The sequence below is a fragment of the Oreochromis aureus genome, linkage group 3 (genome assembly GCF_013358895.1).
Source record: "Oreochromis aureus strain Israel breed Guangdong linkage group 3, ZZ_aureus, whole genome shotgun sequence".
NCBI classification, from domain to species: Eukaryota; Metazoa; Chordata; class Actinopteri; order Cichliformes; family Cichlidae; genus Oreochromis; species Oreochromis aureus.
In genome coordinates, this window is record NC_052944.1 from 27,738,956 (window position 1) to 27,755,415 (window position 16,460).

At 37.6% G+C, this 16,460-nt stretch overlaps 1 protein-coding gene and 1 long non-coding RNA gene across 3 annotated transcripts; one reads left to right on the plus strand and one right to left on the minus strand.

Annotated features, from left to right (window-relative positions):
* Nucleotides 1–548: 548 nt before the first annotated feature.
* On the minus strand, nucleotides 549–8,396 carry LOC120436202. Its single transcript, XM_039606712.1, has 11 exons — nucleotides 8,150–8,396; nucleotides 7,747–7,874; nucleotides 5,896–7,431; nucleotides 5,569–5,805; nucleotides 5,223–5,447; nucleotides 4,588–4,642; nucleotides 4,285–4,428; nucleotides 1,951–2,013; nucleotides 1,670–1,846; nucleotides 1,401–1,583; nucleotides 549–1,309 (listed from the first exon to the last, which is right to left on the minus strand). The coding sequence occupies exons 1-11, from the start codon at nucleotides 8,319–8,321 to the stop codon at nucleotides 963–965; spliced, it is 3,267 nt and encodes a 1,088-aa protein (XP_039462646.1). The 5' UTR covers nucleotides 8,322–8,396; the 3' UTR covers nucleotides 549–962.
* A 927-nt stretch (nucleotides 8,397–9,323) lies between these two features.
* On the plus strand, nucleotides 9,324–16,460 carry LOC116327029. 2 transcript variants are annotated; one of them, XR_005611147.1, is made up of 4 exons: nucleotides 9,330–9,443; nucleotides 9,748–9,856; nucleotides 11,027–11,161; nucleotides 12,460–12,511. It is a non-coding gene; the product is annotated as an uncharacterized LOC116327029 (long non-coding RNA). The 2 variants fall into 2 exon arrangements; XR_004199976.2 differs by lacking the exons at nucleotides 9,748–9,856; nucleotides 11,027–11,161; nucleotides 12,460–12,511 and adding exons at nucleotides 15,743–15,856; nucleotides 15,996–16,460 and having other exon boundaries at nucleotides 9,324–9,443.

Consider the following 16,460-nt stretch of genomic DNA (forward strand, 5'->3'; position numbering starts at 1 on the left):
TTAAGATCTGAACGCACTGTTATGCCAGACATATTTGCTTTTCCAATACGAGCTTTATAAACTCTTTAGAGATTCTTCTTGTTTGTGTTCCATTTACGAAGCAAATGTTTCATCTGAAACATTTTATACACATAGAAGCTGTGCACGTGACTCTTTTAAAAACTTGTAAAAAATGGGCTTCTGTAACAGTAACGTCAGACCACTTTTCCACACTAGCACTTATAAGTATTTTTGTCATTTTTATAAAGTATTACACTTGATGTTTTTACACATTTAACAGCTGTAATTCTATCAGTTATAAAGCGCACATAAGTAAGGTTTTGAACACTTCAATTCATGTATTGAGACTTAAAACCACATAAAAAGAAAAAAGCAGGCTGAACTGAAGCAATTAATAAGGTGTGAAATAATACTGCAGTAATGTTGTTGTATTAACAGACTATCCACTAGATGTCACACTGAGACTAGAAATTGCATCAGTGCTCTCAACAGTGACTAGCAGCTGTGAATGTGTCAAAACAAACAGAAAGTACATTGATGCTGGAGTGTTAATATCCCAGGAAAGATGTTTATTTCTGCTTTGATTAGCCTACATGCCCAAAAATTGAAAAAAACTTGACATTTACATTTGCTGTAATCACATTTTCACATTTATTTTCAAATAACTTTAAACTTCAAAATAAATTTTGTGGCTGGTATATATTTTTTCTTTGCTCAGCAGAGCAGAGTGCATTTCACACATTTCTGTTGATGCTAAGCTAATTGAGGTATTCAAGAAACTGTAATCAGTATAAAGAAACTTATGGGTGTGGTTTTGTTTTGGGTTTTGGCAGGGTTTTTAGACCAAAAACTAATATCTATCTGTATTTTAATACAGAACTCTTTTGTTTTGCAGATATGCACAAAAACAAAACAAAACAAAAAATCCAGCAAGATTTTTAGCATTTTTATTAACTAAATATTTACGTAGCAGATTTTCTGATCATTTCCATCACCTGATGGACTCCATCTTTCAGTCCACTCACAGTCCAGCAGCCTGGATTATAATGGTCTTCTACTACATGCACACCCAGGACCTCAATCAACTGCTTTAGGTGGTTCACATCGTCTTGAGTGAGGCCTGCAAGTTCATCCTGCCTGAAGATTTCCGTAGCGCACTCAGCCTGATACAGACTTTTGAGATTTGCAATGGCATTGTCAACATTTTTTCTGCATAGTCCGACAATCATGAAGGTGTAATGTTGAATTCTGGAGCTGGTAGAAAGGATGCTTGGGTGTATGTTCATAACTGGGGGGGCATGTGAAACAACTGTAAAACAGATGATTTATAATCAGTGACAAACAGCTCAAAAATGAAAAAGCTGTTTCATGAGGAAGAGGAAACGATGACTTTGTGTTACCTGTGTTGATAACAGTAGAGGGAAACATCTGCATCGCTCGTTTTTTAAATGCCAGGAACACATTGAGCTTGTTGAGAACAAGGCGAATGTTGGTGAGACACTGGAGAGGACGGAAAGATGCAGCAGTCTTAACTCCTTGGAGGATGGCATATGCCACATGGTTGGGGTCCAAGCCAGCAGATCCTGGACAGCCATTTAAATAAAACTGTGTCAATAACTTACATGTTATCTGTTCACCTATGCATCTTAATGTCTCACCTACTACTCACCAGCACAGATGGCAGGTAGGGCCACAGACTTGTATCCAGAAGACTCACAAAGTTGAATGATGTAAAACAGCTGCTTCTCAATGAGACTCACATTTTTTTCTCCACACACGTGTAAAATGGCTTTACATGGGAACCCTCCAGGTGGGGTTTTTAAAATGTCTCCCTTCTTTACTTTTGCTACACAGACATAAAAAAAAAAAAAAACATGATTAAGATGCTGCAAACTGTGTGCCAGAAATATATTGCAATATGAAATGTGTATCTTTAGCCATTCTTCTCACCATTTCTGAGTTCAGCCTCAACCTGAGGTCCAGCCATAGTTAATATTTTTCGGCATACGCCACCTGTAGATAAATAACAATAACTTTTGCATATGCTATTTTTGGAAATTGCTTTGCTCGAAGATGAGTCTAAACAACATGAAAATGTAGCAGGAGGAACATTTTAATATGTTAATTGCCGAAAGGTACAAGGAATGATGCTTGGACTGTACTTTGTGCTCAACAGGTAAACTAGGCTGGTTTATTGACCTGTGTTTTTGGTAGAGAACTGCAGATATGCATAACAGTTAGCAATGCAGAGGTAGCACACTTGCTGCATTTATTTCAGTATTCATTTATTTATTTATTTAGCATTTTAGGTTTCTATTGTAGTACTGTTTTTACTGATATTTAGTATTTGATTATATAAAGTTGTGGGTTCTAATCTAGTTCTGCATTGTTAGTGCTGCTCCCTGTCTGGGTCACCATACTGGATCATCTGTCTCCATCTCACCCTGTCCCTAGCATCCTCCTCTGCCATACCAAGCCTCTGCATCTCCTCCTTCACTATATCCATTATTTTCATGTTTTATAAGTACTTCCTAATATTAGTATCACACTTTGTTCCAGCCTGTTGTTTTAGCCTATATCTGCTTTGTTTTTATTTTATTTATTTTTTGACAAAAATGACACAAATGCAGTTAAGGTGGTTCAGAAATCTGACCAAGGAGAAGATAAGCATTCTCTCGATAAGTTCATCGAGAGAATGCCAAGACTGTGCAAAGAAGCAATCAAAGCAAAGGGTTGCTATTTTGAAGAATTTAAAATACAAAACATGTTTTGAGTTATTTCACACTTTTTTGTTTACTACATAAAGCCATCAATGTAAATAGTCATGAAAATAAAGAAAAAACATTAAATGAGAAGGTGTGTCCAAGTATTTGACTTGTTCGGACGACATAATGGAGCAATCGTCAGCCACCTCCTCTACATGGATGACATCAAGGTGTATGCCAAGAGTGAATGGGACATTGATTCACTGATCCACACCACGATGATATACAGCAGCGACATTGTCACTGAATGTCATTTGGACTGGAGAAGTGTAGTCAGATGGTAACAAAGAGAGGGAAAGTAGTCAGAACTGAGGGGATTGCACAACATGAATGCAACACTGTAGACAGTGAGGACAGCTACAAGTACCTGGGACTCCCACAGGCAAATGGGAATGCCGATGAGGCTGCTAGGAAAGCTGCAATTGCTAAGTACCTGCAGAGAGTTAGTCCTAAGGAGTCAGCTGAATGGCAAGAATAAGATTCCAGCTATCAACACCTATGCCCTGCCGGTGATCAGTTACCCTGCTGGGATAATAGGAGGAGATGGAAGCCACTGACATCAAGACAAGGAAGCTCCTCACCATGCATGAAATGTTTCACCCCAAATCCAGGACCCTGAGACTGTATACTAAACGGAAGGATAGAGGTCAGGAACAAGTGAGTGTCACAACCATGGTCCAGGATGAGACAAGAAACATCCATGAGTACATTAGGAAGATGGCACCATCCAACCAAGTGCTCACTGAATACCTCAGGCAGCAGAAACCCAAGAAAGAGGAGGAAGAGGAGGAGCCATCATGGAAGGACAAGCCCCTGCACGCTATGTACCACCGGCAGATAGAGGAAGTGGCTGACATTCAGAAGTCCTACCAGTAGAAGGCTGGCTGTAAAAAGATGCCCCTGAGACAATCGAGCACATAACAGTAGGGTGCAAGATGCTATTAGGCAGGGCATAAATGGAACGCCATAACCAAGTGGCCAGCAGAAACATCTGTGCTGAGTATGACCTGAAAGTCCTGAGGTCAAAATGGGAAACGCCTACTAAGGGGTTCGAGAATGACCAAGCTAAGATCCTGTGGGACTTCCAGATACAGAAGGGCAAACTGGTTATGGCCAACCAGCCAGACATAGTAGTGGTGGACAAGCAGAGGAAGATGACTGTAGTGATGTAGCGATACCGAATGACAGCAACATGAAGAAGAAGGAACACTAGAAGCAGAAAAAGTACCAAAGGCTCACAGAACAACTCGAGAAGATGTGGAGGGTGAAGGTAACAGTGGTCCCAGTGGTAATTGGAGCAGTTGGTGCAGTGACCCCCAAGCTAGGTAAGTGACTCAAACATCCGAGATCTCTGTGCAGAAGAGCGAAGTCCTAGGAATAGCAAAGATACTGCGCACGACCCTTAAAGCTCAGGTCCTGGTAGAGAACCCAAGCTTGTATGATCATCACAGGGCCAAAGTGCATTTTCCCAACAAACATGATTGAAACTCAATAGTTGTTCAGCCACAAAGTTTCTCACCTTGAAAATTTGTGAAGTTTGTTGAGTTCACCACAGCATCTGTAGTCTCATTAACAATGTCACCAAAGACCAGTTGTAGTTCAACAACACCTCCTACTTTGATGGTGACATCAGCTAGGTCACTTTTGAGGGACTTGAAGGTTACTGAGAAGAAGAACATGATAATAAGGTTCATATGTGTCTGATATTAGCCTCCATGTCATTTGCTGAACTGTCAGAACCTTTAAATAGATGGTTAAAACACAATATTTCAAAAGTAAATTTTTGTCTGAATGAAAATTGTTCAACCAGCTCTGGTTTTACCTTGGCCTCTCTGCTTCATCTTCAAGCTCAGCTGTCTGTAGACCTCTTGGTAGCACTGTAGATAGATGTTTGGTTTAAACAACATCATACAACATTCTACAAACAATGCACAGTACTTAAAACTAAGGACAAATGCAGGGAAGTACAAGAAATTAAGTAGTTGCCATTACTTTAGTAGCAGGTCCTGAGATTCTCTGGTTCTAACTAATGTCAAATGGCATGTTATCTGCATTGTGTGTAGTGCTTTATGTTACAATATTCACAAGAAAAACACAATAAACAGATGATCATACAATCAGACCTTGGCAATGGTGGAGGGGAGATACTCCCTTTTAACAGAGAGACAGCTTTGGCAAAAACAGGGTTATGTACTGTAATTGCAATCATTTTTACTCCAGTAGCTATTGAAGTACTGCCCAACATCTTCATTCCTATCCATATAACTATCACTCTGGATATCATATCTGGATATTGGATATCACTTTCAGCAGGGAGTAATATGTAAGATGTAATCCAATATAATATACCAATGCTATGACTTGCTACTGAAGTAATTGATGGTAGAAAATAAAAACAAAACCAACAAACAAGAAAATGGTTACTGTATACAGCTATAGAAGATCAAACTCTGTCACCTCCTCAGAGTCTTGGTAGTCTGGTTTAATGACAACACTGATGTTGTGAAGAGATCCACAAGACCCAGATAATCCAAACTGGTGAATGCTGTCAGTCAGCACTTGAATGGCTTCTTTTTGGGGATATTTCAGAATTACCCCAGGCCCAATGATCGGAAAGGCAACTGAACACCAGCCTTCCTTTACACAGAGTTCCAAACACCTTTTTAGCCCATTAGCAAGGGTCTGCAAAAGAGAAGACAGGAAAAGCTTTTCCATGCATTGGTCTCAGCGGTAAAGAGATTTATCATTTCCATTTACTGGTTTATGATTGTGGTTTTCTTGCTTTACTGTGTTTTCACTTTACCTGCATGCTGAGGCCATCAACTCCATCCCATTGCAGACACTCAATGAAGAAGATCTTAGAGCAGCTCAGAGCTGGAGGTGCATCAACCACCATAACATTACCAGCAGAAAGGGTCCACCTCCGAGCTATCAGATCAAAGACCTTCTGCAATGGATTTCCTGCTTTTTTCAGTAGACATTTACCAACTTTCGTGGAAGTAAGCTTTTTGGATACCATGGGGGCCACCACCACATTCACCTGTAGAAATTATGTGAAATAATAGTAACATGTGGGACACATACTCCTTGAATAGAAATTGTGAAATTGTTTAGAATATATTTGTATAACCTGTTCATCTTCCAAAGTGCTAAGCTTGATCTCCAGGTTTGTTTTGTTAACAGCTGTTGTATTTGGTGTACTGCTAGCAGTGTTGCTTTCCAATCTGTCTGGGTTGGAGCTGAGGACGTTAATGTATAGTGGTTCTGGGTAAAGATCTAACACACTTGCAGTACTTTGAGAATAGACTTCTTGTTGTTCCCTAATGATCACCTGACAGGATCTCTCCAACACCTCTTTGTTTTTTCTGCCTTCTTCCTGGAAGTACAATTGCACCGCCGGTCCATTTAACACCACTGTATCAGTTGACAGCTGCGCTAGACTTTTGGCTAAGTCTGCCTGAACTTTCTGAACCAGAGAACGAGGACCCATTACAAGCACACAGGGATGTGGAACATGTGAGGCTTTCAAGGTCACCTTAGTCTGCTTCATGCCAATCAGGTCTAACACTTTATCAAAGCAGTCAACCAGTTCAGGATGTGGCAAGTTTAGCACTTCTTGAATATCAACTTCATTCTTTTGGAAACCATGAAGGACCTCATTGAGCTTGTTAACATCTTCACTGTAGCCCACCAGTCGTACTTTGGTCGTTGTAGTTCCAGTAACTCCTGGCATGAAGCTCACGTCCACTCTTAACTCGCTAATGTTTGCTTCTTTCTTGGCTTTCATCAGGATTTCCTTCACTCTATCTAAATCTGGAGGTACTGCTGCAGCTCCCTGCAGCTGTACAGTGGCCACTTTAAACTCTCTCATCACTGCTGCCTCGGCCTCATTCAGAGCATCAGAGGACAAACTTGACAGAACCAGATCTGAACCCACCTCAAAGAAAACAGGGTTTCTGAGGCTCTGCTGGAAACGAGCTTGGTATTTGGAGATAGCTCCACTGGTTTTGATGAAGGTTAGCAGAGCTGTGGGGAACTTGACTCTATTTTCCTTTATGTTCTTAATCAATTCATCCAGTTTTGCAGCTCCTGACTGCACCTCTGTGTCAGAGCCCTCCAAAGTGATTGTGGCACTACCTCTGACGACTTTAACATCTGGATAGTTAGCGCACATTTCTCGATTGAACTCTTCTTCTATGAGCCTGTAATGCTTCTCCACAATTGGAAGCTCCTTTTTGGTGTATTGAATGTTTTCCAGATCTGCAATCTTCTCCTTCACAGCATGAACCTCTCCCACAACCACAGCATAGCCATTCTCATTGTACACTTTGATATCATCTATCTTAAGGGAGGAGTCTTGCAGCAGCATCTTGATCTGTTTTGGCTCAAATACATGATAGCAGAGGTAGTTCTCATTGAAACGGCTGAAAATCTGATCAAGCTGTTGCTCCTTTTTCTCTGCAGGGCATTCTCCTGGCTGACTCTGACTGTCACCTCTAACTACAACATTTTCATCTTCAAATTTTAACTCCACCGTGCAGCCGATATAAGAGAGTTGCTTCTGTAGAATTTTTAATGCCTTGGGTTTATCTCTCAGATAATACAAGAGGAAAATATCTATGTTAAAGGTCTTCTCAAGATGTTTTGTGATCACTTTTGTTGGTGCCTGAAAAAGAACAAAAAAAGCACATTTATCAGGCTATGCTTGAAGACCAATAAGAATTCTACATTTAAAAAATACATAAACATTAAACATAGAAGCCTTCCACTTTCTAAAATGCTTTGGTTCTGGTAAAATCTGGGCCACAAATCTGGGCCACAAACAGCAACCACAAAATATGTGGTTGCTGTTTGGATTTTGCTTTGGGTGCCTTTTTTGAATGCCTGCACCTTTCAGGAATCCACCCAAACTGGTCGGGTCAGATTATCTGACAGTACATAGTGCAACGTTTCCTTAGGAAAAAGAAAAAAGAAAACTCACCTGAGACTGACTGGTCGACGACTGATTGAGGGTCTGTGGAGGTAAACTTGTTTGGCTCACTGTTAAATACTGTTTTCCACCAGAAATAGAGATGGCATGAAACTTTCTCAGCAAAACCCGTTCCTGAACTGTCAAAACAGCCAAATTCAGTCACCACATGTCACGGACAAAAGCTTACATTTAAAAATGTAACTGCAAGAATGAAAGAAACCAAGGATCGCAAGTAACTTAAGGCAGCATATTGTTCTTTAGCTTTTTTAGCTCTTCTAATATTCATTTAAGATGGTGAACATCATACAACATGATTATATGCAGGCCTGTGAATATGGACACGGTCACAGAGGTATTAGCATGAGTTTAAACTGTTTACACATAGTCTTGTTTACATAAATAAAAAAAATACCTTCTTTGTCCTTGAAACAGATTTTATAGGTGTTGCCGTCAACCTCTCCAGGAATTCCACACTCACCACCCCCAGAGTCTTGTCCTCTCTGAAAGTATCTCCAGATATCCTGAATATCATTGTCAGAGAGACCTTTGGCTTCAAAAAACAGTGGATATGTGTATTTATCCATTTTCCCTAATATTCTAAACTAAAAGGAGAAATTTCGATACAGTTAACACCCTTTTGTGTCACTGCTTTGTGTGAAAATGCACACTGAAACCCTTTTTCATCATCTACTTTCAGTTTCTGTAAGTTCCTCCTCCTTTCATCTACAAGTAGACACACCTAATGTTAACCTTAAAGGGTATTTTACAGTTTTTCTTGTTGTGCAAGTACATGTGTTTTCTTTTTCAAATTATGCAGAAAACACTGAACGTCAAAACATGATGTTAATATTGACGTGTGACGTTTTCTTTTTATAATGCAGTGACTATTGTGATGATTTGTGTTTGTCTAATGTGGAGCTTATTGATTTAATATATATGTTATATATATGAAGTTCTTGTTGGAGTGAACAATTTTTTAAAGGTAAATTTCTGTGTATATAGATTACAATAAATTTGCAATTATTTGCAATCTTAATATGATTTCAAAAATATTAATTTATCCAAAATGCAAAGAATAACTTAAAGTTAAATACTGTAAATAAACATATAAAATTAATAGTAAACCAGTTATTAGTTCTGTAACTTTAAATAGATCTGTTTGAGAGATTGTTTAAGTATAAAAACATTCATGAGAATAACTTTTAATAGCTGCATTCATAAACAAAGCAACATGTTTATCATTTCAAACAGCAACTTTTGCAATTATTTTACAGTTGGTTACTTTAGTTAAAAATCAACAATTTTTAATCTTTAGTTTAACAGCAGAGGACTTTGAGCAGGGAAGTAAACACAGACATTTCCACGAGTTTAGTTTGGTAAGCTAGACTTGTTCCCAAAGTTCCCCTGAAGGGATCTGGCAACGAATGAATGAAAGGAGCATTTGATAATTTATTTCAGGTGGTTATGAGTAGTTTAGAAACAGGAATATCAGCCTGACACTTGGTAAACAACTGAGGAAACACGCCTATAGGCGTCCCACAGGAGGGTATTATGCCACTCCTACTCTCACACACACATGGAAAAAGGAAGAAACGAGGGAGGAGGTGAAGAGAGGCGGGGCACAGAAGCCATATCACAAACACTAAAGGTTTTAATTTGAAATGATTACATGAAGTGCTAAGTTTGTGTTGCAGCGTCCTGAGGTGGTGAGTCATGGAAGTTTCCTTTTCTAATATCAAAGCTTTTGCTAAAATGTTAAACATGTGCTTTTATGAAATGTATAGTGGTTAGCACACAGAGAAGGTTCCTGGTTTGAACCCCTGGCTGGAGTTTGTATGTTCTCTCTGTACCTGCGTGAGTCTACTGACATTTATATTAGGTTCACTGTAAAAAAAAATCCGTAAAAATACAGTACAATCTACTGTATAAATGTGAAGGAATTTTCCGTATTAGTCATTTACAGGTATTTTTCTGTATTTCTCAACTACTACAATGCATTGTGGGAAAAAGAACCCAAAAAGGAGGGAAAAGTCAGAGCAAGAGCAGCCATTAGACTTCTTTCAGGCTTCATCTCGATTTTGGACTCTGGAGTTGAAGAAACTGCCTTCAAATTTCCGTGGTAAGTATTAAAACTCATGTTTTCTTTTATTAAAATAATGTTTTTCAAAAGACTCCGCATTTTTATTTAGAAAGAATTGTTAATTTATTTGTTAACTGGTTTCGGATGTCTCCAGACAAGTCAGGAATATTTTGCTGACTCATTTTTTAAATAATCGTTATTTAGGTTTAACATGACTTAAGCTTTTCAATTTAGTTAATGTTAAAAATAATTTTTACTGTGATACCACCAGTTTTGCCCTTCAGTGGCTAAACCAGTTTTCACAAATATTATAGTTAGCTGTCTGTGTCTCTCTGGGTATTACACAGCTGTGACTGCTAACTAGCTAATTAGCGAAAGTCAGCGATGTAGATAACTGGGAAAAGTGAGAACTTCATGGTATGTATAGAGAGGAAGAAATTATTTTAGGACTCTAATAAGTGCTATATCAATACCTGTGTTTTACAGTTGGCTCTACTGTACACTTTAAAGAGTTTCAGGCAAAGTTACACTAACCCTAGTTTAAGCCTCAGACCTTCCTGGCTGACGCTAGCAAATGCTAATGTTAGCCTCTGATTTGGGCTGCTAAAGTAAAGACTTTTGGCTAACTGACCAGCATAGATTATTTTGGTGGTTAACAAACTGTAGTGGTAATATTATTGAAAGTATAGTTTCAGCTCATTACATTTACAATTATGTCTATTTTGTAGCACATAGAAATGTTTAGTTAATATTTGCAGACAGACACATTTTCCCTGTAACTGTGTTTTTACTCCAACGTTTGTTGAAAATGTAATTTATGAAATGCTGAGCAGCATTTCATAAATTATGCTGGTATGTGGAATATTTTTGTCACCCCACTGTGCTAATGTGATTAAATACTAATAATTATTACTAAAAAAATTCAGTAATTAATAAATAATAACTATATCTTGATTGAATTATATTGTAAGCGCAGTGCTGGTGTGCAGGAGCTTTATATGCCTTGTGGGGGATGCTGACATACTGTTATGTCTATATCAAGCTTTTAGCCAAATATAAGCAGAGATATTGGTATCTTTCTTAAAAATTCAGATCCTTAGAGATTATTTGAGAAATGGATCAGCAGCTATTACTACTTGAAGCACTCTAAATCCTGCAGTGGAAAAATATCCCTTATTTCATCTTTGATCACACACTTTGGTTTTCCAGTGCAGAGCAATGGCCAAGCAAAGGAAAGACTTCCCTGAGTGAAAAAGAAGATGAAGATGCAAGCTGGTGATGATCCAGAGCAGCTGGTCTCAGGAAATGAAGAAAAACCCTGATCACCTTTTCCACAGAAACAAGGTGAGTTTAATGTTGTGGTTGATTTAGTTTTTCAAGGTATGTACTGTATGTTACTTCAATTATAAACTGCTTTTGTTGCAACAGAATGTTGTTATGTGTATGCAACTCTACGTGAATTATAATCATTTGTAGGGCTGTGTGATATGACCAAAATCTCGCATCCCAATATAAGACATATCTCTCCTGATAACGATATATGTCACAAAATAGTGCATTTTCTGTAAATTCTGTGATTCTCGGGCAACTCGACTTATGTGAAGTGTTTTCAGTTGGGCGTCGTGTACCTGGAGTCGAGTGTTTTGACTGATGCATGAAACTATACATTTTTAGACATGAGTTTAAACGGCCGCCATTTTCTTTCTGAGTATTTGTTACACGGCGTGCTGCAAGGAAAAGCCTGTTCTAACGTTTGAGTCTAAGGATTATTTTGAGCACCTGACGGCTCTTTTTTGCTTTTCATTCGTAAACTCTCTCGAAACTCTTTCATGTGATTCTTGTGTGGATGGTTAAAGAGGTTTGTCGTGTTTGAGTGGTGGTGGGGACCAGTTTGTGGCATAATTTGCATAGTACAGTTTTCTGGTCCATGTCAGATTTTTTATAACCAAACCATGTCCATGCTACAGAGGTAGCCCCTCGTTTAACAATAAGGTCCTCGATTTTTTTTGACTGGTCCATCTGCTTGGAGCTAGCTGGTTCTGCCTCATCCTTGCTGGCCATGCTGGTATTCTCTGTGCCTTCATCTGCGTGGTGACTGTAAGCGCCATTTATAGTTACTTGATGTTTTTATTTGAGGTCATTTGTTTGATGCATATTCTGAAATTTTATGTTTGAGAATAATGTATATCATTTCAGTTCATTTTGAAAAGTCTCAACAGAAACTTGAGCTTTATTGTGAAAGGTTTATGTGGAAAATAAACAAGCGGATGGCAGACCCACACGATGGTTTTACCGTCACTGTTGGTAACGAAAGTACGTGTAAAAACAGTCGCTTGTCCGTCCATAGTGTGGTTATTGTAAGTATAAGAGAAGGAGAGAACTTTAAGAAATAATATAGCCACTACAGTGACCATCAAAACCATGAAAAAAATATTGCCGTAAACAGTTTATTTTGCAACACCACAAAACAAATGATAGCGTATAATATGAAACGATACATTTTTATATCGTCATCTGATATATATCGTCATATCGCACAGCCCTAATCCTTTTTTTGTTTCTGTTGTTTATGTTCAAGGTAAAAAAAATTATAAAAATACAAAATTTTTAAAAATGTCTTGTTGTTTCTCTTTTTTCCTCAGAATAAATTACGACTAGTCTCAATGGCTGAGATGGAGGAGCAACACAGCGACATCGTTAACCCGACTGCTGAAGTTCCCGTATGAACTGAGCAACTCTAAAAATCCAAGGAAAAGCTGAGTGTATTTTATTTAAAGCTCAGATGGACCTTGATGGACTAACATGCAGGCTGCATTCAGGACTTTGTCACACTGGTATATGAAGAGTGGTAACAAGAGAAATTGTGCACACACAATGTGTCACTTTATGCTTGCTCTTCTCCAGCCTCTGGTGTCACTTTGTAGTAATTAGTCTTACTATTGTCTTATGTGTTGTGATTTAGGGTATGTGCACACAAGCAGAGGTTTTTGTTTGTAACCGTAACCTCATTTTCAGAGCCTTGTCTAACATTTAATGGTCGTGAAATATGTCAGACTTTTTCCTCTACTTAAACAGCTAAGGGCATTTGAACACAGAGAAAAAGGTGTGCATTAAGGATTTTGAACTATGATGTTTAAGTGTTGTCACTGCTGAGGATTCGTGGACACAGATCCTTATTCACTACGCTGCTGTTTACAATTTAACTTTTCATCAGAACAAGCACTTCTAGTTGTACTTTGCTCCTCACTGACAAAACAAGTCCAGTAAATGCACTTTTATCTTCAAGTTTGGGACAGTAATCTGTCTTAATTTATTTTGTGCTTTAGTTATCATATGTGGAAAAGTTCTGTGGTTATCTATCCGTCCTGTTTGCATAAACCCAAAGTTCAGGAACATCTTCTTTAGATCTGTTCAGTTTTATTCATGTGGCACGACTTAAACAGTCAAGTATGTTATATTGTAAGGTAAAGACCCCAAAGAGTTAATCTCGGACAAATGTTCACACAAATATGAATTGCATTCACTTCATTAATGAAGTGAATGCAATTCAGTAATCAAATGTGTTTGGCTATAACGGACTACATGTGTATACTGTACCATAAGTGGACAGACATGGATGTAAACCACACCTTAACCATTTGGCTGAGTCAAAACTACCACAAGGCAGTGATTCTAACTAAAAGGTACTCTGGATATTAATAAATGTGAACATATCGTTAAATATGACTTAACTATATTTTTTGTTTGTCAGGTGTCCTGTTTGAAGAAAAGACTTGGTAGCCACTTGAATGAATGTAAATAAACACATTTACATGAGGGCAACCTGATTTCAAGGAAATAAAAATGCTTAAATTTGAAAGCTTGTGAGTTATTTTGTTCATGTATCAGCTGTTTAGTCGTTTTATGACAAGATGGATGCTGTTGTTATATTTTAGTATAGTGTTAAGGAGAGTTAAGGAGAATAAAAGAATATTTAACATTAATTGTACCAATGTTGTTGTGTACGAAGCACAAATTAATTTAAAAAGTTTTAATTTATGAATTTTTGAGCATATGGTGTACTAGGTTGTAATTGCATAGAAATGTACGTTTAAGGATATAAAGAACTATATTTAATGAGTTACAGTGAAAAGAAATGGTTGGAAATAGTAATATAAACAGAAATTTCAATTTTTCTATTAACGGAAAATATCAGTTAATGATACAGAAAATATACTGTGAATAAACGGAATTTTCCGTTTTATAGCTGAAGGAAATGTCCGTAAATAGTACAGAGAGTATACTGTAAATCTACAGAATTTTCCGTTTTATCATTTACAGAAAAGTCCGTCAAACTTCCGTAAAAAAAAGGAAAATGTACTGGCAGAAAATTACCAGGACATTTTCTGTTTTTCTACGGAATCTTTTTTTACAGTGTTGATTAAGGTGCTGATATTCCCTCTACAGTGGTTGCTTCCCTCACCACCGTGATGTCATCATACAGATGCAGGCATTAGGCTGTTATACCCGCTGTTAAGGTTCAGGAAGCCATTGCAGGATTCTCCTAAACAATAGCACTTGACACAGCAAGCATAAAAAGGCCCTTGGTCATTTTAATCTACCCCGGCATAAGAGACATATAAAGGGCTTAAAAAGAGCCTTGACCTTATTTTAGTAGTTTGACAGTATTTCATGTAATCCATAATTATCTTTCAATAAACACTGAAAAGCAAATCACTTTTTAAATTTTTATTTTTATTTTTTTATTATTTTCTAACACTGGAGCCTAGCATATGTAACAGTAAATATGAATGGATGGCAAAAGTTTCAAAACTCAAACACCAACTGAACTAGCATGAAGACAACCTAATTAAACAATGAACATTCAGAAATGAGCAGATCTGAGTCCAAATTCATCAATTGGAACAAAAATTTTAAACAAGGCAAAAACACAAAAAGAGAAATTGTCCCTCATAATAATAGGTAGCACTTTATAATAATATCACACTATTAAGCGTTATTAGTAAGGTAAAGGTACTTAATTAATCATTTATATAGAATTACTCTTCGTTTGTATGCCATTTATAAATACAGATATATTATTGTTACTATGATTATTACTAGCAGTGATACCATGTACAGCAGTGATAGTGTGGTACATAGTGTAACAGTAACAAATGGATAAACATATCTGTATTTATAAATGACATACTAATGAATATATTAAATATATTAATTAAAATACCGTTATTATATATATTGTATATATACATTAATATTTTTGTGTCATTGTGAAGTTGCATAGTGTTGTTTTAAAAACATAATGTTTTGAAGAGCTCAAACAAAGAAAGTTCCCAATGACAAATATATATATTGCAATGTAGTGCATAGGCACTCATTTCCCTCAAGGCCTAGTAGATTGTTGTGAAGTTTGAAAAAATGGATTTTCACATCTGGCGTGACCTTGGCCCGATTTTCACCAAAATTAAATCGTCTTGAGTTGTTATTATTATCTACCATCACACAAAATTCAAATTGATATCCTAAAAACTGTGGATGCTAGACTGCTAACAAACAGACAGACAAACAAACATGACAGATCACATACTCCCTCCCTATGAGGGGAGAATAAAGTGCAGCTCACCAGATTAGTACACATCCTTATATTAAATGGTTCTAGGATCATAAAATTACACGTAGAGACACTATAGATTTAAATTTATATTAAAAGAACCTGAAGAGAGAGAAAAAGAAGATCTGTGGAATATTTGCATCAGCTGGTTGTCGTCTTTTAATCCGATTACCTGTCCAACAACCCAGACAAGCCTACATTAAAAAACAGTTCCAAAAATAACTTTTCTCCTCCTGCTCGGTTTGTGTTGACTGCAGGGGTTGATACACACTCTCGAGCTTTGCAATGGCATTGTCAACATTTTTTCTGCACAGGCCTACAATCAAGAAAGCAGACTGCTGGGCAGTAGAGCTGATATGAGGGATCCTTGGGTCGTTCATTACTTGGATATTAGCATGAGCTGACACTGTAAAGTGGATAAAACAACAGTAAGTAAGCTTTAAATGAAATCAAGAAGTCTCTGATCAAAAAAGGACAGTGGTATTATCAAAGAAAAGCTGACTTTGCATTACCTGAGTTGATCACAGCAAAGGGAAACATCTGCATTGCTTTCTTTTTAAATGCCAGGAACACCGTGAGCTTGTTGAGTACAAGGCGAATGTTGGCGAGACGCTGGAGAGGATGGGACGAGGCAGCAGTCTTAACCCCTTGGAGGATGGCATGTGCCACAGAATCAGGGTCCAATCCACCAGATCCTGGACAACCAGTCAAACAAAACTCCATAAATAACTTTGATGTTTTATGCATCTTTAATGACTCCCACACTACTCACCAGCACAGATGGCAGGAACAGCCAAAGACTTGTAACCAGAAGACTCACAAAGTTGAATGATGCGACGAAGCAGCTGCTCGATGACGGCTGTATCTCTTTCTCCACACATGTGTAAAATGGCTTTACAAGGGAACATGCCAGGCGGTGTTTCCAAAATCTCTCCACTGTTCACTTTTCCTGCATGGATGCGATAAAGACAACATGAGATGATATGATTTGTTAGAAATGATTTATGATGTAAATACAAATTTGGAAATATG